Raw genomic sequence first — 25979 nt, forward strand, 5'->3', positions numbered from 1 at the left:
CCTGCATGTTGGAGGACTCCCGTAGGCACCGGACAGCTTTTCCCGGGAGATGAGAGGTGGCTAGGACAGTTCACTCCACGAGGCATTCCTTTGGTGGTGGCAGGCCTCTTCTCGAATTCTTCGGTACATTTCTTCTCCATCACTGATGACAGTCGCCTACAGAGCAGAGAGGCCGTGATTGACCCCAGCTTCCCTGGCAGCGCCTTCGCATTGTAGGGCTGCAAGGGAAGACTTGGCATATAGACCCCCTGATTATGCAGGACCAGGATTGGAGACTCTGGATATGGGAGGGCCGTTCCTTGTCAGAGGTGGAGTGGGACCCAGGGGAGTGGCTTTGGCCACCGTCGGAGACCTCAAAGAACCCTACCCCCTTCTTTTCTTACAGTACACGCACGGGCCGGCGTGCTCTTGGGGCTCTCCAGCGTGGGCTACCCACACAGGCACATAGGTGGTATGCCCAGGGGATATCCTTGGTCTTTCTTCGCACCTTCTGGAAGACTCTTTGGGCCAGTTGGCGTCTGAGGAAGATCTCCTACTTCCTTTGGATGGTGGCACACAAGGGGCTTCTAGTTGGTAGCTGGCTGAGAGAGATGGGGCAGGAGGGGCATTGTCAGATGTGTCTTCAGGAGGAGGAGTCCCTGAAGCATTGCCTTTGGAGCTGCTCGCACGCGCAGACGGTTTGGAAGGGAATCATGGGGATCTTAGCTAGGGCTACACCCGAGCTAGGACCGATCACTTGGGGAGCCGTTTGTTGGTGCAGCACTGAGCCGGGACATCACTTGGCCTATGAGTTCTCTAGATAGGATCCCGTCTTTTTCATCACGCAGGCCACTTGGGCATACATGGACAGCTTCCCGTGGCATTTGACAGAGACAGATGCAGGAGCGACACCTCGACACCCAGTTTGGGAGATCATAGGGAGCATCACAGGCTGGCATATCTGGACTTCCAGATGCGCGCAGACTGTAGGAGCTCAGACTTCTTCTACCACCCAGACCCTCGCAGATATCTGGAGCACGATCATTCACACGCTCAAGGGTCAGTGGGATCAGATTCAGGGAGAATCCCGCGCAGGGAAGGAAAAGAGACGACGTTTCCTTCGTGACTGGGACCACCGGGAACTATTCTTCCAGCACTCCACTCAGAGTCTTCAGTGGCATTACGCCCCTCCACCGTGGCTGTTTGTCCACTCTCCGATGATTATGCCCTAGGAGGCTTGTATTTAACTTTTTGACTTCTCGGGCTGAATCCGTTTTGTGATTACAGCCCGCTGGCCTTCAGGCCTTCTTGTACTCTCGCTTTCAAGTAATATAACTAGCACTACTTTTTGCGCAAAAAAAAAAAGTTATCCTCTGTCTCGATCTCCTACGTATCACAAAAAATGCGGATCCATCTCTCACATGGGATGCCCTATGCCCGCCCCGTCTCAACCCAGAGCCTATGTGAAGATACCTAGAATTGACCAATCAAGATCCTCGATGCATGCGGGAGATGAATCTGCATGTAGCCCAACAGTTCAGTAAACCCCTCCTCTAGGGCCCGCAAGCAACAATCTCTGTAGAAGCTACGTTTAATCGAAAGTTATGTAGTGCTAACCACGTCTTCAATATGCAGCTCCTCCTAACAAGCAGCTAACAATCTGTACCTCTGTAGCCCAAGCCTGCAAACCATTTGCGTCCCCAAGCATACTAGCTCCTCTAATCACCCTCCATCTCCAATGCCATAAATGAAGTCAGCCGTGGCAATTTGTATCTTCAGGAGGTTGTGGTAACAAGGTCCCTGACCCTATGAAGATAAGTGACCACTTGAAAAACAGCATCAAGTTGTAGAGGGGTAGCCCCAAAATCTACTAGTATGATCTAATGCGGGACCGATGGCTTGCTACGGATCATCCGAGCAAGAAGCAGAACCCAAAGTCTCTATAAGCGAGACCAGCAGTCTGTCCCTGATAAGTCTATCCCCCAGAAAGGACAACGGTACGTCCCTGCTGGGCAGACCACTAAGTCAAATAGGAGAGACTTGGTTCTCGAATCTAGAAATTTAAGTAGAAGCAGTGACGCTTGACTCTGGCTAGTGTGGCATACCCCCTGCTCAAATGGGCCTATATAGGTGGTCGAATTGTGAAAAGAATCCCCAGGTATGTATAGGATGAAACAATCTCAACTGGGTTGTGCAATTGCATGTGTGGCATAGACACTGGATGCTTTTGGGGTCTCTGTTGCATGCTTTGGTTGGCTAAGGATACAGGATTGTCTAGTAATTGGATGCCATTTCACCGTTTGGAGTTGAGCAGGGAATTACAGGGTGGGCTGGACAGGGAGTCTGTGGGTGTTGGTTTGCCTGTGGTGCAGCTTCCCAAAGACCTTTGTAATCAGCCGCTTGGCTTCAAATGAATGTTAAATAAATACCGCAAGGGGCGCCAACGTTTGGGGCCAATCGGTGTCCTTGTTTCTAAGTAGGAGCGCTCTAGCTCCCCTGTGATTTAAATCTGTGGTGCATATTTATTTGTCAAATTACTGTGTATGCTGTAATTAAGTGGATCCTACCACCCTTTGCATTGTTGAGGCTGGTTTCAAATAAGTTGTCTGAAGAGTTGAGCTCATGGTACAGTGTCAAAGGCTTTGCAAAAATCCACAACGCAACAATAAACTCTCTACTTTCATGCCCCTCAATAACAGCTCTCAGTGTAAAGATGTGGTCCAGAACAGCATGACCTGCCCCAAAGCCTGCCTACCCAATCGCTCTAAATCCCTCACACTGCCTCTCGGGTAACGTGAGTGTTAAGTGTTGCTGCATAAATCTTGCACATGACATGTCGAATCATGATAATCTTGTAGTTTTCGAACCCATGGGATACCCTACCTTGTGGATTGGGGTAATGGTGTAAACAATCTAGGTGTGGGAGAAACCGGTACAAACCACTCCATTAAATAGCTTTGCCAAGATTGGAGCCAGTGTACTAATACTATGTGCCATGTACTCTATACAAAGCCCCTCGTGAGCCATTTCAGATTAAGTGTTCAAGAGTGCTAGTAGGTAAGAGGATGGACATCCGCAACCTAACAAGTAAAGAGCTGTAAAAAGGGCTAGGATCTACTTTTTCTTCACCCAGTTTGCAAATCAATGTGTTCTATAATCTGAATGTCCTTGTATAGTGAAGTTCCCAATTGTCGTCGGTTATGTCCTCATACACCTAGTTACTCCAATAGCTCACACAAAGTTCCTACCTTCATTTAAAAAGTATTTGCATCCCATAGGCTACGTTTTGTCTTTGTAGATTTCCACAAAGCATTTGATACGATTCCGAGAGCCCGCCTCCTCCGACGCCTACAGGATTTGGGTTATGACCAGGAGAACATTTTGGCTGTCATGGCACTTTACGAGACAGTCTCAGGCAAAGTCCGGGTAGGATCTGGGTAGACAAACGAGATCATGAGCACTATTTGGGGTCAAACAAGGGTGTCCGTTATCACCTATCTTGTTTGGCCTCTACATTGAGACAGTGATGTCGACACAGGGGGAATGCTCTCTTGCTAGCACGTTGATCCGGATGCAGATGACGTGGCACTTTTGTCTTCCTCAGCAGAGAGGCTCCAGAGACACCTTGACACACTACAGTTTTTTGTGAGTCTCATTTTGTGAGTCTCATGATTTGAAGGTCAACCTTGGTAAAACCAAGGTTATGATCTTCAATACATCTCGAGCCGTCATGCACCAGGAGCAGTTCACGTTTGAGGGATCACCTGTTGAGATAGTTTCGTCATACACGTATCTTGGGGTTTTCTTCTACGGACCCATCTTCACTATGAGACCCGTAATGCAGGCCCGCCTAGGTAGGGGATACGCTTCATTGGCCAAACTAGAGAGGCAGTGCTTCCGACAATCCAGGGACCAAGGGGCTGCTTTTTGACTCCCTGGTCCGCCCAACAGGGATGTATGGCAGCCCTTGCTGGGGGCCAAATTTGTCGGATATATAGAGTGGGCTCGTGTGGAGCGGCTACAGGTTCTCATGCTATCGCGAATGATTCACGGTAAGACATCCGTTCCTCACCAGATCATTTAGGATGAGTTTGGGTCATTCCCATTACAGCTAGATGTGGCATTTCAGGTCATCAAATATCTATATCAAGTCAAGGAGTAAGGGGATTACACTTCTCGGCGCAGCAGACTACCATGGCTAGCATTGTCCTCTATGGCACTATCAACGGGAGGTGACCAGAGATGCTGGTATGCACGCACAGAGAGATGGTTTGAGCGACTGGGGCTCCACATGGATAGACTCCCTCCCTTCCAGTACAGTATGGACGCTCCGTTTTCTCCCCTCCTGTCACACGATGTCAACCAGGTCATCCGTGAGGACCTCTTACAGCTACACACATTCCGGACCTGGCTGGGACCACTGGGACCGAGCGAGCTTCCAGTGAAGCTCAACTTCTACATGGATCATGCTTGCATATCACAGAGGAGGGTTTCATTGACCCACGAAGATACACGCAGATCCACTTACCCCACTGACGGAGAATCTCTATTGGGTAGATTCGGGTCTCTTCACATAGACTTCGTATTGAGAGCGGCAGAGCAGAGGGCCTACCCAGGGAGAGGCGCATATGCACATTATGTGACATACAGGAGGTTGAGACGGAAGAGCACTTCATCTTTAAGTGTCCTGTTTACTATGAGATCCGAGGGCGTTTATACTGCCTCTTCATAGATAGCTCTAGGGTTTTGTCCCCATTCCTCTCCTATCAGAGATGCTTGGGGGGTTTAATTCATGAGGCAGCCAGGCACCGCGAGAGGCTACTTTGATCACAGAGATAGAAACAAACTTCTTCTTGGGTAGATCCCTCTCAGAGCTCTACCACGGAGTTCTTCCAGCAAGATCACACGGACCCCCACAATACGAGGCCTTGACATGATCATGACCCAGAGCCAGTGACTCGACAGCTCAGACAGAGGGTTGACGAGCAAATTACACTTGAGGATATCCCCTCTCTATTCAGAGTCAGAGCCCGGCTGACAGGGGTTGTTGTAGCCCTTGTTAGGCGCAGCGCTATGACCAAGAGACATCAAAGGGCCACACCCGTGAGCAGCCGACAACATTCTATCGCCGATTTCATGCCTCCATTGCCTCATCCACCTTGATGTCCTGATGATGATGATGATGATGATATGTAGCCAACCACTGACATGACTATGTTGTACTTAGTAACTATCATGTTGCATTTTTTGCATTCTGCATTGGTGTGGATGCTTGTGTAACCCTCACAGCTCGTTTGTACCAGGATTTTCACAGTCTCATAGACCCATCAGACTTTAATAAACTCTCTCTCTCTCTCTCTCTCTCTCTCTCTCTCTCTCTCTCTCTCTCTCTCTCTCTCCACGTGTGTGTGCATGTGCACTTATATATTCATGAGTAAATGTGCGTGCAAAATGCATATATACACCTACCTATGCGTGCGCGCATGTGAGTCTGTGTGCGAGTGCGTGTGCATCCAAATGCAAATGCCAGGTCTCAAGTGGGCAATCATATCGGTCCTGATGACCTTTGTAATGATACTGATAAGCCTCCATTGGATGGCCAAAGGAAAAGCGTAAACTAAATGACCTAAAACCCATTTTCCCAAGTAAATAACTATTGGTACCTTTGACATCAACTTAATACTTTTTGCATTGTTGCCGAGTAATTGCCGAACTGTGACAAGGTCTGAGCCCTTGCGAACAAATGAAAGGGCAATCACATCAATTTTGTTAGGTACACCCCATTGTAAAATGTCTTCTTTGTCTTTTTCAGTCAATGTAGGGAGATCCACAACCACCCCTGGCAAATTGACATTCTTTCTCTCCCCAAGGGTGGCTGTATTTTCACATCTAACTTTAACAATTCCAGCTGCTGAATCACATGATAACACAGTGAGAGTGATTGTTCCATCAGAACATAAAATGGTACTCCCAGGTTGCAAATCTTGAGCAATCTTCTTGTAGCTCATAGATATCATTTTCGAGTCACCTTTAATGCTATAATCTGTGGAAATGATTAGCTCTTGCCCCTCCACAAGCTGAATGGGCTTACCATCTTTCAAAAAACCAGTACGTATTTCAGGACCCTGCATGAAACAAAAACTATAAGAATACTTACTGAACCAGAACAGAAGGAATTATGATTTATACATAGAGTTACTGTCACTACAGAAAGTGATTGTATCTGATTGTGGATCACAGTTTCGTAGACTTTCAGATTCTTAATTTTCCCCTGCTCCAGGATGTATATAAGCATTGCAGTACGAGAAATGAAATAATTGAGCAAAGACATGGTTTGCATAAATGCTATATTTAAATGTCCTGGTCCAGCAACAAACGAAAGCATTTTACATTCTGAACTTCAGAAAAGTGCTCTCCGGAATTGTGTCTATTCAATTGATCGGACCCCTTAATCTTTGAAAAGTCGTCAACACTTCAATGAAATGTTTGATTACCTTTATTTATTCCAAGCGTCGCAGGAATGTACATTGTCAAATAAAGGGATGTACAGTGGTGCCCAGCAACAAGAACCACAAGCAGGAAAAAAGGTTCCAATTGTAGTTGCAAACACTTCTACGAGCACACACTGACGCAGATCATTAAGCAACTGGGAATTCCTTTACTCGATGATGCCTTGAAACAGTTGCCAAGAGAAAGTCCGAGACATGACTAATAAACAAAATACACAAAGAATGCAGAATTATAAGGTCATACACCTCGCAGATAATTATTGCAAGACCATACAAAATATCTCAAAGTTGGATTTCAACCTATTATTTTCATTTTTTATCTAAAACGGTTTAGAATTATCTATAATGATCCCAATGCTATAGTGAGGAAAGATGAGAGTAAACTTTCTGCCATAGACTCTACCAAACTCTAGACAAATGAAAGTGATACTTTTGGTCTTCCTGAACAATGTGAGCAAAGTACATAAAAAATGAATTAAGCTGACCATGACCTCACTTTGAAAAAATTCTCATATGTTTACTAATAATGGTATTTTCATGTTGGAACATAGGTGATCTTTCATCTAGATCATTTTCATCCAACATGGTAGCAAAACATGGGGCCTGCCAATCTTCCACAAGAGGGATTTTGTTCTGTCAGAGAAGCAGCTCAGGAAGGTTGCAGACTGGCCATTGAACCAGTACGCCAATCAGCTACGCATGCAGACTTCCTTTTTTATGCAAGGGACACTACTAGGAGGCATTGAGCCAGTGGCACACTGTTGCACGACCAAAAACTACTAACCTTCAAAGTCTCCTTCGAAAACTTAGAACTCCACGGTTGTTACACAGGCTTCCACGCATAAGGGGGCCTAGTTTGCCACAACCCCCCCTCCCCCATGAGCTGGACCATGGTGAGTTGGAATGTGCACATGCTTCATGATCATGCACGGCAGCCACAGAGTTGATACTTCACCAGATGCTGAAAAGGGATGTGGTGGGACAGTCAGTAGATATCCTCTTGATTTAGGAGCACATGCTTGCAACAGCAAACATCAGACAATGGCACGGGCTCCTCCCAAGGAGAATGCCAGAGGTGTGGTCCCCTACAGTTAACAAGAGAAGAGGTTTGCATTTCACTCTGTGTGTGTGTGTGTGTGTGTGTGTGTACATTCATAGCTGACACCAAAAAAATGTGTGTACGCGTGCGTGCGTGCGTGCGTGTGTGTGTGTGTGTGTGTGTCTCTCCAGTCGTTGGCCCCACATGTGTTTGAGCTTATTGGAGGGCGTGGTCTAGATTGGTCTACGGAAGGGAGATTACAAGATCGGGATCCTGAACGTTTATGCCCTTGCTTGTTGACAACGGCATCCCTCTTTCCGGAGGCGATGTAGACTCTTAGATTGTTGGAGGAGACTTTAACAATCTAGAGTTCGAGGAGGATAAGCAGGGTGCAGCCTCCTTCTCGACAATGCCCTCTCCCGAGCATAGCCATTGGGAGTGTTTATTTTCGCAAGCTCCCAGGTAGTATGCGCTGCTCTTTCGGTCCAAGACTGCGGTATGATGGTTTGCTAGAGAGACGTGACAAAAATTACGTGGGGGATTGGACGATGCACAGAGGGGGAGCCATGAGTATTTTGCCAAGGATGACAGTGCCCGATCACTCCCCCATCGTGATGCACTTAGAGCAGCCACATCACGGACTCCCACAGAAGGGCATTTGCATCCTCGATGCTTTGTCATAAGAGGAGAAGGTGCAGCAGCCTGTGGCAGTATTTGGAAGCAGCCAGATAGCCCCCCCAAGGTCGGATGGGCCGCTTGAGTAGCCAATATGATTCAAAGAAGCAGTGAGAAGCTTTAGACCCAGGCTTTACATGATTGTCACCCTCTTCAAGAGACAGACACAAAGAGAGAGAGAGAGAGAGAGAGAGAGAGAGAGAGTACTGAGAGGAGATTTGGCTTTCATTGAGAGTCTCTAGGAGCAAGACCCAATCTCATAGTGGCTAGCAGATTGGTACAAGAGTACTCAACTAGACCTCCAGGCCACAGAGATCCGCCGGATTGAGTTCTCTTATAATACCTTCAGGGCAGAATGGGTGTTGGTACAACAGTACTCAGCTAGACCTCCAGGCCACGGAGATCCGCCGGATTGAGTTCTCTTATAATACCTTCAGGGAAAAATGGGTGCAACAAGGAGACAGGATGACCACATAATTTTTTCGGACCACTAGCCCTCGCTTAGCAACACCACAACTTCAACAGTTGCTAGATGCGAGCGGACAGATGCATTCAAACCTGCAAGAGATCTTAAAGATTGACCACTTTAATCCAAGGAAGTCAAAGGCCATATCCCAACAGTGGTCTCCTCGGGCATGAGTAGATAGGTGGAGTTGCCTGTCACTGATGAGGAGCTTACAAAGACCCCCTCCGCAAAAACGCCTTGGAAGTACATTCACACTCCCCTATGTCTAGGTTTCCGGGAGATTTTCTCTCGACTCTAGCTCGCTCCTCCAATCATTGAGTCAAGGGTGGATTTGACAGATTTCGAAAGGGGGGAATAGGTCTGACATTCGACCGAGGAGATTGATCACCTTGCTAGATATCACTTACAATCTCAGCTAAGATCTTGAGACCGTGGTTGTGGCCCAACCTCGCTGTCATCCACGACACAAAGACAATTTTGTTCAGAACATCGTATCTTGGACATCTTCACCTTTTGGGAGGCAGTGGATTGGGCTTGGGAGGAATCTCAGCTTATCACAGTCCTCTTGGATTTCGAGAAGGCCTATGATAGGGTGGAGTGATCTTTCTTAGGCCTTAACTTGGGTGAAATTAAGGCCCATATAAATTTATCCTATCCATCAGAGACACGCACATTTGAATGACCCACCCAGATGCATGTTTTTTGACCCTCATGCATAACACGTGGTAAGAAACAAGGAAAAATGCTCCCTAACCGTGCAAAAATATCCAATAGGCACAATACTTTGCACGAATCTTAAAGTGGGGTTTTTTAGACAGATGGATTCAGGAGGTCTTTGCTTGTATGCAGGGAGCGCCAGCCGGATGCCCCTACGTTCTTGTGGTTGTGATTGTGACTATGGTTGTGGCCCCACCTCATTGACATCGTCCACGACACATAGACAGTTTTGTTCAGAACACAATATCTTGGACATCTTCACCTTTTGGGAGGCTCAAGAGGAATCTCAGCCTATCACAGTCCTCTTGGATTTGAGAAGGCCTATGTAAGGTGGAGTGATCTTTTCTTGGACATCTTCACGTTTTGGGAGGCTCAAGAGGAATCTCAACCTATCACAGTCCTCTTGGATTTCGAGAAGGCCTGAGTAATCTTTTCTTGGGCCTTACATTGGGTGAGATTAAGGCCCATACAAAGTATTGTACCCATCAGAGACACGCACATTTGAATGATGCACCCCGATGCATGTTTTTTGACCCTCATGCATGACATGTGGTGAGAAACAAGGAAAAATGCTTCCCTTACCATGCAAAAATATCCGATAGGTATGATAATTTGCACGGGTCTTAAAATGGGGTTTTTCAGATTCGGACGGTCTTTGCCTATATGCAAGGAGCGCCAACCAGATGCACCAGGTGGGTATTGGCATCTCAAAAGGACAGTAGATTGCCCCCGTGTTAGAGAGAGTGCAGCAGAAGCTTTGTATTGAAGCTCATCCAAACTCTCCCTAGTAGGAAGGGCCCTTGTGACCAAGCAAGTCCTTTGGGCCACAACTTGGTGCCCTTGTGACCAAGCAAGAGGGGTCATGGTAGCATCTTTTGTTATGGGAGAGCCAGTTTCTTCGGGAGGTGCAGTGGGATCCGGGAGAGTGATTCTTGCCTACATGAGTGGGGCACTCGAGAGGGTGGAGGAGGTGGCCGCCTTCTCATACACAACTTGCATTGGTGGCCCCCTTCGCTTGGGATGTTAACCTACTACACTTTTAGTGCTGAGAACCTCCCTTCTTTGAATTTGATGATTTAAAGAGTGGTATTAGTGAAGTACTCATGATAGAAAGAGTGAGGATTTAAAAAGTGAAATAAATTTTTAAAAAGGAAAGACCATAGAGATGGTTTTTCCCCTCAAAATGCGACATGACAAAAATAGAAATGGGTACCATGAAAAGAAAGACTGTGTACAGACCCTGCCTTTAACGCCACAGACTTGGAAGAAGCCAAACATGAGGATCACGCGATGGATTCCTTCAGATGCTCCAGTGGCACACCCAACTTCCTAGAGATGATGCTACATCCAAGAGTTGAGAGGGGGTGTTAGAGTGGAGCATCTCCGGATGTACCATGTGATGTGGGTGTGCGCGCCCCATGTGAGGATAGTCTAGGACAGGTGTTAGCTGTGTATCCTGGCATGCACCTCTTCCAAGGACTTCTAGTGATTGCAGCATGTTCCAAGCAAACACAGGCTTTCCCAATGAGCTGTCACCTTGCAAAGGGTGCTGAGGATCTGTACGGCCCAAATCACGGCTGATTGCGGGCCGTCTTAGAGTTGCCCTGGCTGCGGCTGTTTGCAGGGGGTGCAAGTCAATTTTGGCCCACCCCCGGGCTCTTGCTGCTGCCAAGTGGTCACCACATGGGCACCACCTAGGCGCCTAGTTGGGGAGGCCAACCAGGAGGCCAACCAGGCCCCCAGCCACCCTGTTACACCGACTTGTAGGTCGGGTTACAGCCGAAGGTTGGCCAGCGCTCTTGCCCCCTCTTTGGACCACTCCAAAAGCCCAAACAATTAAGACCAAGGGACCTTTGGCACTCAAATCTCCCACTTAAATTCTCCAAAGTATTGCCAAGGTTAGCCACTCGTAAATTTCACAATAAAAAATTCACGCCCTCCTGACAGCTGCTAAAGAATCAGAAAACTCCCAGGATAAGTATTCAAACCCCCCCCCCCCCCTCAAAACGAAGGGTCGAGAGTTTTTCCTCACACTCATTCTCTGCTAAGGCAAGAAAATGCTTGAAGCAAGAGACGACATCGGACTCGGATTTCATGGGAAAATCCAAGTAAACATGGTGAAGTCCTTCACAAAAGTAGCATAGTATAAGTAGCCCCCAAGTGGTACTATCATCACTATGTAATAGCTGCAACTTCCTGGATACACCAATGGTCCCATCTTTTAGAAATGAGAACCAATAAATTTTCCCCAATCAGCAGCTCTCACATACATGTTTTGTAGCTGCAAGCATGGGAGGGTGGGAGATCTACCACCATGTCCTTTGGAAGCATCTTCAACAAACTGTTAAAGTTTAGATTCCCCAATCTCTCATGCCATAAGGGAGTGTTGGAAGTCGCAGATTCAGCAAAGGCATTAGCTGCTATAGCTGCCTATCACAACAAATGCCCACTCTCATGAGGTAGCAAACCTGGCTTGCTACTTCATGAGAGTGATCATGGGCAGCGGGAGGATTTGTATCTACAAGACCTTGCTGCTATTTTTTCTTTTCCGAAGCAATACACTTCCAACATTCAGAGATGTCATGACCGGGCTTCCTGCAACGATTACAATGCTTCTTCTTCTTCCAGCCAGCAAGAGGAAAAGATGATGAGGTGCCAGATGAATATTTGAGCTTGCTGTAAGCTTCCCCCCCTTTGCCTTTGCCCTTGTGATCAGAGGCAAAGGCCTAATCTGCATGAGTAAAAGCAACCCTGTTTTGACAACTCTACTCCTCCTGCACGAGTAGGGAAACAAGTTGACCGAAAGAATAGTAATTGGGATTAGCCATGATAACTAGTCTCAAATTTGTAGCAAAACCTTGGTATGAGTCAGAGAGCCCATCAAGTGTCATAAGACACTACTTGTGAATCTAGGATAAAATTGAGGGAGAGGTATGGTTAGGGTGTGAGGAAATGAAACATAAATGAAGATATAATGAAAGGCTATCTTATTCATAATCATCAGTAGTACAAGCCTTATAGGCTACACACTCACACACATGCACCAAGTGCATATGGGATAAGTCCCATAGTGACACATGGCACTCACACATGACTCACACACATGAACTAGTACTAGAACTCCCGTATCACCACACTCTTTAGCTATGATATCTCCAACAATAACCAAAGTTTAAACATTGAAATTTTGTTTTACATGATAAAATATAAATCAATTCATGAGTAATCATTTTTTTACCATTCAAATAGGGTTCAAAAGCTCGTAGTTCGATACAATAGAGGTTATGCACCATGGAAACTTTATATATCTCATCCAATGCCCTTATATTTATCACGCTCACTATACTTGAACCTGCTTCATATCGTCAGTTCAACGATCAATCACGGGGCAGGCACTCAAAGTTTCCTCCCAACCAACCTCAGTGGTAGCAAACTCTCAGAACATCCAACTACATGAAGGCTCCAGCTTGCAAATTCCACCAAGCCCCAATTCCCTAGATGGATCTAGTATGCCACATGTCTACATTTGAGGTCATCTCCTCAATACAAAAATGTTTCAGAGTATCATGATCAACATCAACATGAACATAAAACTCTGATCCATATAAATAATGTCTCCATGTTTTCAGAGCATGGATAACAGCATACAACTCTAATTCATGAGTTGGCCAATTTCGTTGAGAGGGAGAAAGCTTCTTGCTTTCAAAGGCTACTCACCTTCCCTCTTGGAGGAGAACTGCTCCTACCGCAATGCCACTTGCATCGGTTTCACGGAAAAACGGTTTCTGGGGATCAACTATTTTTAACACCGGACCTGAGACCACAACTTGTTTTATGGGATTAAAACTCTCCTGTTGATTCTGTCCCCATATAAAAGGTACTTTATCTGAGGTCAGATCCGTCAATGGCGATACTATTTCGGAGTATCCTTTGATATGCCTTCGATAAAATTGGACAAATCCCAAGAATGATCGCAAAGCGGTCAAACTCTGAGGGATAGGCCAAGTCAGTATCGCAACCACTTTCTTTGGATCCATTTCTACCCCCTCAGGAGTAATAATGAATCCTAAATATTCAAGTCTTACCATACACAGTACAGTTTTCTTTTTATTTACATAAAGACTGGCTTTCCTCAAAATATTGAACACTATTCTTAAGTGTTCGTGATGCTCAGCAATACTTTTGCTGAACACAAGAATATCGTCAATAAAATGTACTACAAACTTGATATACGGACGTAGTAAATCGTTCATAAGCATGACGAATATAGCTGGAGCATTGGTAAGTCCAAACGGCATTACCAAAAACTCATAATGTCCAAACCTGCTTCTAAAAGCGGTTTTATGCACATCCTCGGCTCTAATACGGATCTGATGGTAACCACATTTAAGATCTATCTTACTGAAAATTATGGCCCCATGTAACGCATCTAGCAAATCATCGATCCGAGCCATTGGATACCTGTGCTTAATAGTGATATTATTCAATGCTCTGTAATCTATACAGAGGCGAAAAGTATCATCTTTCTTCTTCTTTTTTTTTCACTGGCGAAGCAAAAGGTGAGAAACTGGATTGAATCTGCCCCAACTTGAGGTATTCTTCCAGTTGTCTTCATACCTCCGCTTCTTCGGTAAAACTTAATCTATAGGGAGGTCTATTTACAGGTTCTGCCCTCGGGGTTAGTTCAATCTTATGCTAAACATTCCGCTCTGGAGGTAACCCATAAGGTAACTCATCCCTAAAACTATCAGAGAACTCCTTTGCTATTTGATCAGCCAACTTGACCATCTCTCCATTTTGGGTAACATCAGTGCTAGCCGAAGGACCATCAATCGGCTCTACCGATGTTGTACAAAGAAACAAAAACTCTTCTTGAGCTTTTTGAACTTCCATTACGAAAACCAACAGTCCTTGAGGTATATCTTTTTCACCTCGTAAGACATACAGCACATTATTCATCTTGAATTGATACATGTGCTTTTTCCAATCTATGGCTGGATTCTTCCTGGAATGCCAAGCCTTACCAAGGGCTATGTTTGCGTAAGCAAGCTTTGTCATTTCAAAATCAAGCTTCTCTGTATAGTCCTAAATTCGAAGTTCTAACTGAGTAACCCTTTGGTCCCATACTTCAATTGAACTTCCGTTTGCCATTCTGACTGTATATGCATAGTCAAATGGGCTAGTCTTTAATTTCAGCCTCTTTACAAGCTTGGAGTTAATTACATTGTGCGTTGACGCAGAGTCAAACAACACAATGACGTCATGATTAACTACTTGCCCCTTCATCTTAATTAACTCCGTATCGTTAAAGGTTATATACCCCGTTGCTGCGGGCTTTGACATGACATTATTAGGTGCACTAGTTACTAGCTTAGCAACAAACACACATAACAAAACAGGTACTGATCTTTGAGAAGATCCCGCTAGCTGAATCTGCATCTGTTCTGCTTTGGGACTTTCCTCCATTTCCACGTCACATTCTGAGATCACCATCTCAGCCATCCGACGATCCTTGTTTTGTGGACAATCTTTCTCTGATGAGGCTGAAGGCATCCAAAACACAAGCCTTCTCTCCTCGCTTTTTCTCTTTGCTCTGGGTTCAAAGAAGACTTCGACCAAGCCCGGGCTGCCATTGGTGTTACTTTTCTTTTCATTCCAATGGTGGTACTTGGTTTAGGAGTCTCAATTGGCTTCCCCTGCTTGGCTTGACCACTAGGCTATGAGGCACTCCCTTTGCTAATCCACTTTTTCTTAAACCCAATTTTCTTCGAGTACTCATACCAAGTCCTAACCTGCACAAACCCACTTGGTCTGTTCCCTTTGGCATCCTCATAGTTCAATGCTATGGCAATTGCTTCATCTAGCGTGTTCGCATACTTAGCCCAAACTTCCATCTTGATTTGATCACTCAGTCCAAAGATAAGATAAAATCTTTACCTGGATTGACTGAGGTAGAGGTTCATAAACTTTCATTACACTTTCTCTGAACTTATCAGTGTATTCCGCCATTGATAAATTTCTCTGACAAAGGTTTCCATACTGATCCCAAGCTCGGGATGCTTCGTCAGGAGGTAAGAAGTGTTTTCTAAATTATTTTTCAAACCCCTCCCAAGTAGTTGATGCCACTCCATCTTTCTATTGTTTTATTCACCACCTATCCGCTGCCTCATTAAACATATGGTTGGTCTCACAAATTTTCTTCATATCATTCCTGATTTCACAAATGGCGAAGGCCTCGTCCCATTTGTGTAACCAGGTCTCTATGATATCGAAACTACGGTCAGACATCCAACCAGAATACTTTTCTGGCCTATAATTGGTAATATTAGGCACCTTAGCCCTCCTAGGCTCGACTATATTAACACTGGTTTTAGGCTCCATTGGAGATTTACCTTTCTCTTCACGAGATGGTCTAGTAGACATACTATGAACCATTTTCCTGAGCTCGGATTGCCCTACATTTGCTTGTAACTGTTACGCTCAAATTTTTTTTTTTTGCGCAAAAAGTAGTGCTAGTTATATTACTTGAAAGCGAGAGTACAAGAAGGCCTGAAGGCCAGCGGGCTGTAATCACAAAACGGATTCAGCCCGAGAAGTCAAAATACTAAATACAAGCCTCTTAGGGCATAATCATCGGAGAGTGGACAAACAGCCACGGTGGAGGGGCGTAATGCCACTGAAGACTCTGAGTGGAGTGCTGGAAGAATAACTCCCGGTGGTCCCAGTCGCGAAGGAAACGTCGTCTCTTTTCCTTCCCTACCTGGGACTCTCCCTGAATCTGATCCCACTGACCCTTGAGCGTGTGAATGATCGTGCTCCAGATATCTGCTAGGGTCTGGGTAGTAGAAGTAGTATGAGCTCCTACACTCTGCGCGCATCTGGAAGTCCAGATATGCCAGCCTGTGATGCTCCCTATGATCTCCCAAACTGGGTGTCGAGGCATCGCTCCTGCATCTGTCTCTGTCAGATGCCATGGGAAACTGTCCATGTATGCCCAAGTGGCCTGCGTGATGAAAAAGACGGGATCCTGTCTAGAGAACTCATAGGCCAAGTGATGTCCCGGCTCAGTGCTGCACCAACAAACGGCTCCCCAAGTGATCGGTCCTAGCTCGGGTGTAGCCCTAGCTAAGATCCCCATGATTCCCTTCCAAACCGTCTGCGCATGCGAGCAGCTCCAAAGGCAATGCTTCAGGGACGACTCCTCCTAAAAACACATCTGGCAATGCCCCTCCTGCCCCATCTGTCTCAGCCAACTGCCAACTGGAAGCCCCTTGTGTGCCACCATCCAAAGGAAGTAGGAGATCTTCCTCGGACGCCAGCTAGCCCAAAGAGTCTTCCAGAAAGTGCGAAGAAAGACCAAGGATATCCCCTGGGCATACCACCTATGTGCCTGTGTGGGTAGCCCGCTGGAGAGCCCCAAGAGCACGCCGACCCGTGCGTGCACTATAAGAAAAGAAGGGGGTAGGGTTCTCTGAGGTCTCCGATGGTGGCCAACGCCACTCCCCTGGGTCCCACTCCACCTCTAACAAGGAACGGCCCTCCCATATCCAGAGTCTCCAATCCTGGTCCTGCATAATCAGGGGGTCTATATGCCAAGTCTTCCCTTGCAGCCCTGTAATGCGAAGGCGCTGCCAGGGAAGCTGGGGGTCGATCACGGCCTCTGCTCTGTAGGCGATTGTCATCAGTGATGGAGAAGAAGTGTACCGAAGAGTCCGAGAAGAGGCCTACCACCACCAAAGGAATGCCTCGTGGAGTGAGCTGTCCTAGCCACCTCTCATCTCCCAGGAAGAGCTGTCCGGTGCCTGCGGGAATCCTCCAACCTGCAGGGATGGCAGCATCAATCTCCGCTCGTCGAGCCTGGATCCCACGTGCCGTGCCTACTGCTGCTGCCAGCTCGCCTGGGCTCATCTGACTGTAGACGTCCCTCCAAACCCGGAACGAGCGCGTGGGTCCACGCGCCCAGAGCGCCCAAGGGATATGGGATCTCTCTCCAAGCTGGCGACCTGTATCATCTGTCACCTGGCTGCTCCAGATCAAGGGCTGTCTGTCTGTCTCCTCTCGGCAACTAGGGGGAACCTGGGAAAGGCTTTGTCGCAACTTCCTCCAGACCGAAATAAGGCTACGGAGAAAGGGGAAACGGGGCTGAGTCAAAGGAGCTGAAGTGAAGATCCATCGGATAGAAGGCTCCCAAACACCCCCTCTCTGGGGAGTACACCCACTGAGACCATGCTGTAGCAAGAGCTTCCACGTTTATCCTCCTGGGGTCAAACCGCGGATGACTAGCTTGCCAAGAAGTGCCTGACTCTGCAGCTCTGGATCTATGATGCCGAGGCCGCCCTCTGCTTGGGGAGGATGACCGTCTGCTAGGCGACCCTAGCTCTGGTGGTGCCGGAACTGTCTGAACCAGACCATAGGAAGTTCCGCACCAGTCTCCTCAGCTGGGCTACACAAGACCTCGAGAAACACCAGCAAGAGGCCACATACCAAGCAGTGGCAAGAAGGACCTGGTTGACCACAAGGGCCCTGCCTGCCAAGGAAAGCCGAGCCGTGCTCCAGAAAGCAAGCTTCCGTCGTATGGAGGCTGGCACGGCCTCTCTGCTCTGTAGGCGACTGTCATCAGTGATGGAGAAGAAGTGTACCGAAGAGTCCGAGAAGAGGCCTACCACCACCAAAGGAATGCCTCGTGGAGTGAACTGTCCTAGCCACCTCTCATCTCCCGAGAAGAGCTGTCCCGTGCCTGCGGGAATCCTCCAACCTGCAGGGATGGCAGCATCAATCTCCGCTCGTCGAGCCTGGATCCCACGTGCCGTGCCTACTGCTGCTGCCAGCTCGCCTGGGCTCATCTGACTGTAGACGTCCCTCCACCCGGAACGAGCGCGTGGGTCCACGCGCCCAGAGCGCCCAAGGGATATGGGATCTCTCTCCAAGCTGGCGACCTGTATCATCTGTCACCTGGCTGCTTCAGATCAAGGGCTGTCTGTCTGTCTCCTCTCGGCAACTAGGGGGAACCTGGGAAAGGCTGTGTCGCAACTTCCTCCAGACCGAAATAAGGCTACGGAGAAAGGGGGAACGGGGCTGAGTCAAAGGAGCTGAAGTGAAGATCCATCGGATAGAAGGCTCCCAAACACCCCCTCTCTGGGGAGTACACCCACTGAGACCATGCTGTAGCAAGAGCTTCCACGTTTATCCTCCTGGGGTCAAACCGCGGATGACTAGCTTGCCAAGAAGTGCCTGACTCTGCAGCTCTGGATCTATGATGCCGAGGCCGCCCTCTGCTTGGGGAGGATGACCGTCTGCCAGGCGACCCTAGCTCTGGTGGTGCCGGAACCGTCTGAACCAGACCATAGGAAGTTCCGCACCAGTCTCCTCAGCTGGGCTACACAAGACCTCGAGAAACACCAGCAAGAGGCCACATACCAAGCAGTGGCAAGAAGGACCTAGTTGACCACAAGGACCCTGCCTGCCAAGGAAAGCCGAGCCGTGCTCCAGAAAGCAAGCTTCCGCCGTATGGAGGCTAGCATGGCCTCTCTGCTCTGTAGGCGACTGTCATCAGTGATGGAGAAGAAGTGTACCGAAGAGTCCGAGAAGAGGCCTACCACCACCAAAGGAATGCGTCGTGGAGTGAACTGTCCTAGCCACCTCTCATCTCCCGGGAAGAGCTGTCCGGTGCCTGCGGGAATCCTCCAACCTGCAGGGATGGCAGCATCAATCTCCGCTCGTCGAGCCTGGATCCCACGTGCCGTGTCTACTGCTGCTGCCAGCTCGCCTGGGCTCATCTGACTGTAGACGTCCCTCCACCCGGAACGAGCGCGTGGGTCCACGCGCCCAGAGCGCCCAAGGGATATGGGATCTCTCTCCAAGCTGGCGACCTGTATCATCTGTCACCTGGCTGCTCCAGATCAAGGGTTGTCTGTCTGTCTCCTCTCGGTAACTAGGGGGAACCTGGGAAAGGCTGTGTCGCAACTTCCTCCAGACCGAAATAAGGCTACGGAGAAAGGGGAAACGGGGCTGAGTCAAAGGAGCTGAAGTGAAGATCCATCGGATAGAAGGCTCCCAAACACCCCCTCTCTGGGGAGTACACCCACTGAGACCATGCTGTAGCAAGAGCTTCCACGTTTATCCTCCTGGGGTCAAACCGCGGATGACTAGCTTGCCAAGAAGTGCCTGACTCTGCAGCTCTGGATCTATGATGCCGAGGCCGCCCTCTGCTTGGGGAGGATGACCGTCTGCCAGGCGACCCTAGCTCTGGTGGTGCCGGAACCGTCTGAACCAGACCATAGGAAGTTCCGCACCAGTCTCCTCAGCTGGGCTACACAAGACCTCGAGAAACACCAGCAAGAGGCCACATACCAAGCAGTGGCAAGAAGGACCTGGTTGACCACAAGGGCCCTGCCTGCCAAGGAAAGCCGAGCCGTGCTCCAGAAAGCAAGCTTCCGTCGTATGGAGGCTAGGAACGGCAAGAACTGCTGAGCCGGTGTGATGTCCAGGCCTACCTAGAATCCTAGGTAACGTGTCGTCTGTCCTCTAGGGATCCAGCAAAACCCCAGGAAAATACCCCACTGTGAGCTGGCTCCCGGATCCGTAAGAAAACCAACTGACTTATGCCAATTGATTTTCGCCCCAGCCGCAAGGCAAAAAATCTCTAGGGACAGTCTCACTCGCTCCAGTGACTCGACATCATCCTGCACATATAGGGTTGTGTCGTCCGCATACTCGGAGTCCAGCAGCTCGGCATCCTCTCGAATAGGGAGACACATCCCGCGAAGACCAGTGGTATGAGCTCGAAGGAAGTGTGTCATGGCCTCCGCAAAAAATAGGAAGAGGTAGGGCGCTAATGGACAACCCTGACGCACCGAGCGCTCGAGTGTGAATCTCTCCCCCATCCTGCCGCTAATGATAACCCGACTGGAGGCCGATCTGTAAAGGCTAGCAATACCTCTGATCCACTCGTCCGGGAAACCGAACCGAGCGAGTGTACCTTCCAAGAAGGACCAGTCTACCCTGTCGTACGCCTTCTCAAAATCGAGGAGTATGGCAAGGTGCTGGCCACTGTGCTGGGCCCATTCCGTCGCCTCTGAGAAAGTGAAGATGTTGTCCAAGATGCTGCGATCTTGGACAAAACCAGTCTGGGTGTCATGAATCAAGTCGTGTAGCAGGGGGCGGATGCGACTGCTGATCATCTTGGCGAGGATTTTGTAGGCGGTCGGGAGGAGGGTGATTGGGCGCCACTGTCTGATCTCCTGGCGGTCCCCCCCTTTGGGGATGAGGCAAATCAGGCCTGTCGCAAGGCTCTCTGGCATCTGCCCACTGGAGAAGATGTGCTGGAAGGCTGCGAGCAAGGGCCGGTGGATTTGCTCCGAGAAGGTGGTGAAGAAAGCTCTAGAGAGGCCATCCTCACCTGGGCATTTCTGCCCATCAATAGCACTCACCGCATCCTACATCTCCGCAACAGTGAAAGGTGCAAGAAGGGTGTCGCGCATGCTGGGCTGCACGAGTCTCGGTGTAGATCTCCACACCTCCTCCCTGCACATGCGGCCATGAGGGTCTGGGGGCTCCTGCTGGAATAATGATCAGTAGAAATCTGTCGCCAAGTCCCGGACCTCATCTGGATCTGTCCTGACACTACCATCCTGCGCCCTAAGAGACCGGAGCTGTTCTCCTGCTGACCTCTGTCCATGAGTCCTGAAGAACTCTCTGCACATCCTGTCGCCTTTCCTAGCCCAGAAGGACTTGGAAGCATGAAATGAAAACTCTGAGCGAACGCTGGGTGATCTCCTCTAGCATGACTCAGGCCCGAACCTCCTGCTGTCTGAGCTCCTCAGAGCCTGGAGAAGACTGCTGCATCCTCTGAATCGAGGCGAGATCACGTCTGAGACCCCTCTCCCGCGCCCAACACCGCTGTCTGACCTGAATCGCCTCCTGCTGGCAAATGCGGCTAGACTCAGCAAGCGCCTGAGCTACCTGTGCAACCATATCCCTGGTAGGGTCCCACTCCTGCTCCCAAAGGTCCACTATCCTGCTGTGGACCGCTGCTCTGGTATAGATGGAATCTGGGATCCGGCATGAACGTGGAGGTGAGGACTGAGAGGCCGAGTCCAGGACTAGGATGACTGGGGCATGGTCTGAAAGTGTCGTCCCTGGAACCACTCCTGACTCTCCTCCTCTGCCAAGCGCCCAATCACTAACATAGAAATGGTCCAGCCGCTCCAGGAGTCTGCCTCCCTCCCTCCTGTAACCCCAAGAGAAGTCCAGACTGCGAAAGGAAGGCTCCCTCCAACTGTCCCGACCTCCCACTGCAAAGAGGAAGGAGTCCCAATCTGCCTGCTCTGCCTGAGCTATACCGAGGAACTCTGGGCCCCGTCCCTGCTGATCCTCTAAGGTCTCAAGGTTGTTGAAGTCCCCTCCTACAATCCAAGGTTACGCTCAAATATGTTGCAAGGCATCCTCCAATAATGCAATTCTACCAGATAGTGTATGGCCTATTGGGTGCGACACCTGCGGGGTCGGCCAGACTCCCGACTCTACGGGATCCACCCTAGAAACTTCTTCTTCTACTTCCATTTAGGTCGATGGGGGTGTGTGTGTGTGTGTGTGTTTTTTTTTGTTTTTTTTTGAACACCTGAATTGTATCTACAATCAACCCACAATTACAGCTAACCAGACATATATCAAACTGCAAACCAAAACCGCTTTTCCCTATGCTAGGGAAACTCCTGCAATCTCAGAAACCTCAAATCCTAAGGCAAAATGAATTAACATATACCAAAACTGATTTTAAAAAGCATAGAAAACTCCCTGGTCATTCATGCTACATGGAGAGATCAATTTGTCCCTGCAAGCCACTCCAATACGTATTTATGACCTGCCTTGTGACCACGAACATGTGGGACTGTCTACCCCTTCCCACGAGCTCAAGCACCAACAAAACAAAGCACGCGCAATGCCTCTCCAAAACCCAGTTAAGTTCCTGGTCCAGTCAACTGTGAGCAAGGAAACACACGTAAACCTATACGTAACCCTTGTACAATCTTCTCGTTACTTGCAGCCGTCATCGTAACACCATCAAAGTGAACGAGCTCTATACTCCAGGGCTTTCTCCAATGAAACGTCAACGTATGATTCCTACGTGCGTTCACAATACCTATGACTAAGCCTTCAGAAGTTATTGTATGCTATCTGCATAGCACTCGCCGATAACCAAGACCTCCAAATAACACAAGCAAGTCTCGTGACGGCACAGTAGCCCTCTGCATGTAGCCATAAACTCCAGCAACCTCGCCTGTGAAGGGAGCCACTACGAGGTCTGAGTCATTGTGAAAGCGGCTGTCACACTCGTGTGCTGCTATGCTGAGCCGCCATGCGGAAGCTTACTGAGGTCGTCGACTAACCAACAAGGATCCGTAGTGTGCTGCTCGTCAACGCTCAGCGTTATCCACTCCTACCGGCTAGCTTCGCCATCCTGTAACACAAAATACAACTATTCCTACTACAGATCACGGGAGCAGCACCGGAGTTAATCCACCCAGCCAACCTTGTTGAAGCTTTCAAGCAGACAGAGAATTACGAATCAAAACATACGTGAAAACCACTATTCTCTTCTCTCTCAAGCTTCAACAAGCCCCATCTCCCTAGATGGATCTAGATGCCACATGTCATCATCACAGGGCCTTCCTAATGCAACATCTCACCCCTCTCTTGGGATGCATTAAATTCCTTTGTCCCTAGGCACCCTTGCATTAGGCCCTTAGCCTTAGATCCACCTAGTCTGGTGCTATCAACCCTCACCTAGGACCTTGACATTAATTCCCTCCCGATCATTCACATGAAGCGCAAACAAATAATTACAAACATAGATCCTTTAAGGGAAATGTCGACTCATTCTTCCGAGGTCATGCTACCTCGGCTAGAGCGTAACATTCCTTCCCTCTTCAGACATCAGCGTCCTCGATGATAAAATCTGGGAACACTCTCCGCAACTGGTATACGGATTCCCAGGTAGCTTCGGATAGAGGCTGACCATGCCATGCAACCAACACCGTGGGTATCTTCCGATTTCGTATTTGCATTGTTCCTCGGTCCAAGATTCTTGTTGGTTTGCGCCTCGCATTATCCTCTATCTCCTGAAACAAAACCACACCTTCGATTAGTGAGTCACATGTATGTAAAAATTTCTTTAAGCGCGAAACATGAAAAACCGGGTGCACCTTACACCCTGTGGCAATTCTAATTTATAGGCTACCTTGCCTATTCTCTTTAGAAATAACCACGGCCCAAGATATCGAGGTGATAACTTAGCACACTCTCCTCAAGTCAACGACTTCGAGTGCGAAGGAACTCTGAGAAAAACTTTTTCTCCTTCCTTAAATACTCTTATAGATCGGTTTTCATCCGCATACACCTTGGCTCTATCCATAGCCTGGCGGATATTAGCTCTCGCAAGTGCTAGCATCTCCCGCATCTGAACCACAAAGTTCGCGGCACTAGGCACTTTCTGAGGTACTCCAACTATAGTTAGATTTGCTAGTCTATAACCATAGTTCAGCTCAAACGGACTGAACCCGGTAGAGGAATGTTTTCTATCATTGTAGGCAAACTCCAACAATGGCAACCACTTGTCCCACGTATGTTGCCTCAATGACACATATGCCCTCAGCATATCCTCTAAAGTCTGGTTGGCTCTCTCCGTCTGACCATCCGTCTCAGGATGATCCCCACTACTCATTCCTAACTCAGTCCTCAATGTCTCAAATACCGCTGTCCAAAAATGACCGGTAAATCTGACATCTCTGTCTGACACTATGGATCTCGGCAATCCATGCAGACGAAATATATGTCTAGTAAACAAATCCGCCACTTGCGGGGCACTAACAGACTCTCTAGTCGGAATGAAGTGAGCCATCTTGGTTAGACGATCAACCACCACAAGGATAGAATCATACCCTCCTTGTGTCATAGGCAGCCCTACAATAAAGTTCATGGAAATGCTCTCCGACTTACTTAGTGGCACTTCCAAGGGCTGTAAAAGTCCGGGTGGCTTCACCCGCTCGGCCTTACTTACCTGACACGAGAAACACCGTGTCACATATTCATGAATATGCTCTTTTATCTTTGGCTAAAAGAAATCTCGCTTCACGAGATCATATGTCTTCTCGACTCCTGGGTGTCCCACACATGGGCTATCATGGCACTGTCGAATGACTCTCTGCCTGAGATCATTCTGACTAGGTACTACAACCCTGCCATTTCTTTTCAGCATACCATCCCTTATGGTATATCTCGCATAAGTTTGGCCTTTTCTGGATGCCAGGTCATCCTTCTCATTTTCCCCGGGTTTTAACACATGAGCTTTAGGCCACAAGCTCTGGACAAACTCGTCCACTTTTTGAGTTTCTCTGATCTCGATCATTAGAGCACTCTCTAATACCGTGAAACTTAGGTTGTGCATAATGCGAGACAACGCATCAGCAACCTTATTATCTTTTCCTCTTCGGTACCGAATCGTTAAATTAAACTCCTGCATGAGCTCTGCCCACCTAGCTTGGCGGCCCCTCAAGTCAAGCTGTTTACAAAAATGTTTCAGAGTATCATGATCCACATCCACATAAAACTCTAAACCATACAAATAATGCCTCCATGTTTTCAAAGCATGGATAACAGCATACAACTCCAATTCATGAGTTGGCCAATTCCTTTGAGAGGGAGAAAGCTTCTTGCTTTCAAAGGCTACTGGCCTTTCCTCTTAAAGGAGAACTGCTCCTACCGCAATGCCACTTGCATCGGTTTCCAGGAACAACGGTTTCTGGGGATCAACTATTTTTAACACCGGTCCTGTGACCACAGCTTGTTTTATGGTGTTAAAACTTTCTTGTTAATTCTGTCCCCATATAAAAGGTACTTTATCTGAGGTCAGATCAGTCAATGGCGATACTATCTCGAAATATCCTTTGATATGCCTTCTATAAAACTGGACAAACCCCAAGAATGATCGCAGCGCGGTCAGACTCTGAGGGATTGGCCAAGTTAGTATCGCAGCCACTTTCTTTGGATCCATTTCTACCCCCTGTGGAGTAATTATGAACCCTAAATATTCAAGCGTAACCATACACAATATAGTTTTCTTTTTATTTACATAAAGACTGGCTTTCCTCAAAGTACTGAACACTACTCTTAAGTGTTCACGATGCTCAGTAATACTTTTACTGAATATCAGATCCCTCACAAGCATAAGGAGGAGGTGACTCCAAAGCAGGCAATGCATCCACCATAGCATGCTTCTGAAGTGTCATCAAGCTGCCATAGCTCATGTGCCCATATCTGGCATGCCATAACTCCGCATTCTGCATGGCAGCAGTGGGAGTGCTTATTGCAAGTGCAAGATCGGATCTTTGCTCATAAATATCAAGCTGAAAAAGACCCCGATACAAAGTGCCAAACAACATCAAAGCATAATCATTCTCTTTGTCTCGGACTGCACACTTAGCATCATCAAAGATAACCTGAAATCCTCCCCGATTGAGAGAGGATACTGAAAGTAAATTCTTCTTTATACCAGACACATAAAGACCATCAGTAATTCTGACATCTGTGCCATCAA

General features: G+C 48.0%; 1 protein-coding gene across 1 annotated transcript in view; it reads right to left on the reverse strand.

Annotated features, from left to right (window-relative positions):
• LOC147883764 (pyruvate kinase, cytosolic isozyme-like) overlaps positions 1 to 25979 on the reverse strand; it is a 64115-nt gene that overhangs the window by 20098 nt on the left and 18038 nt on the right. Inside the window, exon 2 of the mRNA XM_087398317.1 lies at positions 5643 to 6104. Within this exon, the coding sequence (XP_087254443.1) occupies positions 5643 to 6104 (462 nt within the window). The remainder of the gene's footprint in view (positions 1 to 5642; positions 6105 to 25979) is intronic.

The sequence above is a fragment of the Dipteris shenzhenensis genome, chromosome 27 (assembly GCF_047967505.1).
Source record: "Dipteris shenzhenensis isolate YYH24624 ecotype China chromosome 27, Dip_SZ_1.0, whole genome shotgun sequence".
Classification (NCBI taxonomy): domain Eukaryota; kingdom Viridiplantae; phylum Streptophyta; class Polypodiopsida; order Gleicheniales; family Dipteridaceae; genus Dipteris; species Dipteris shenzhenensis.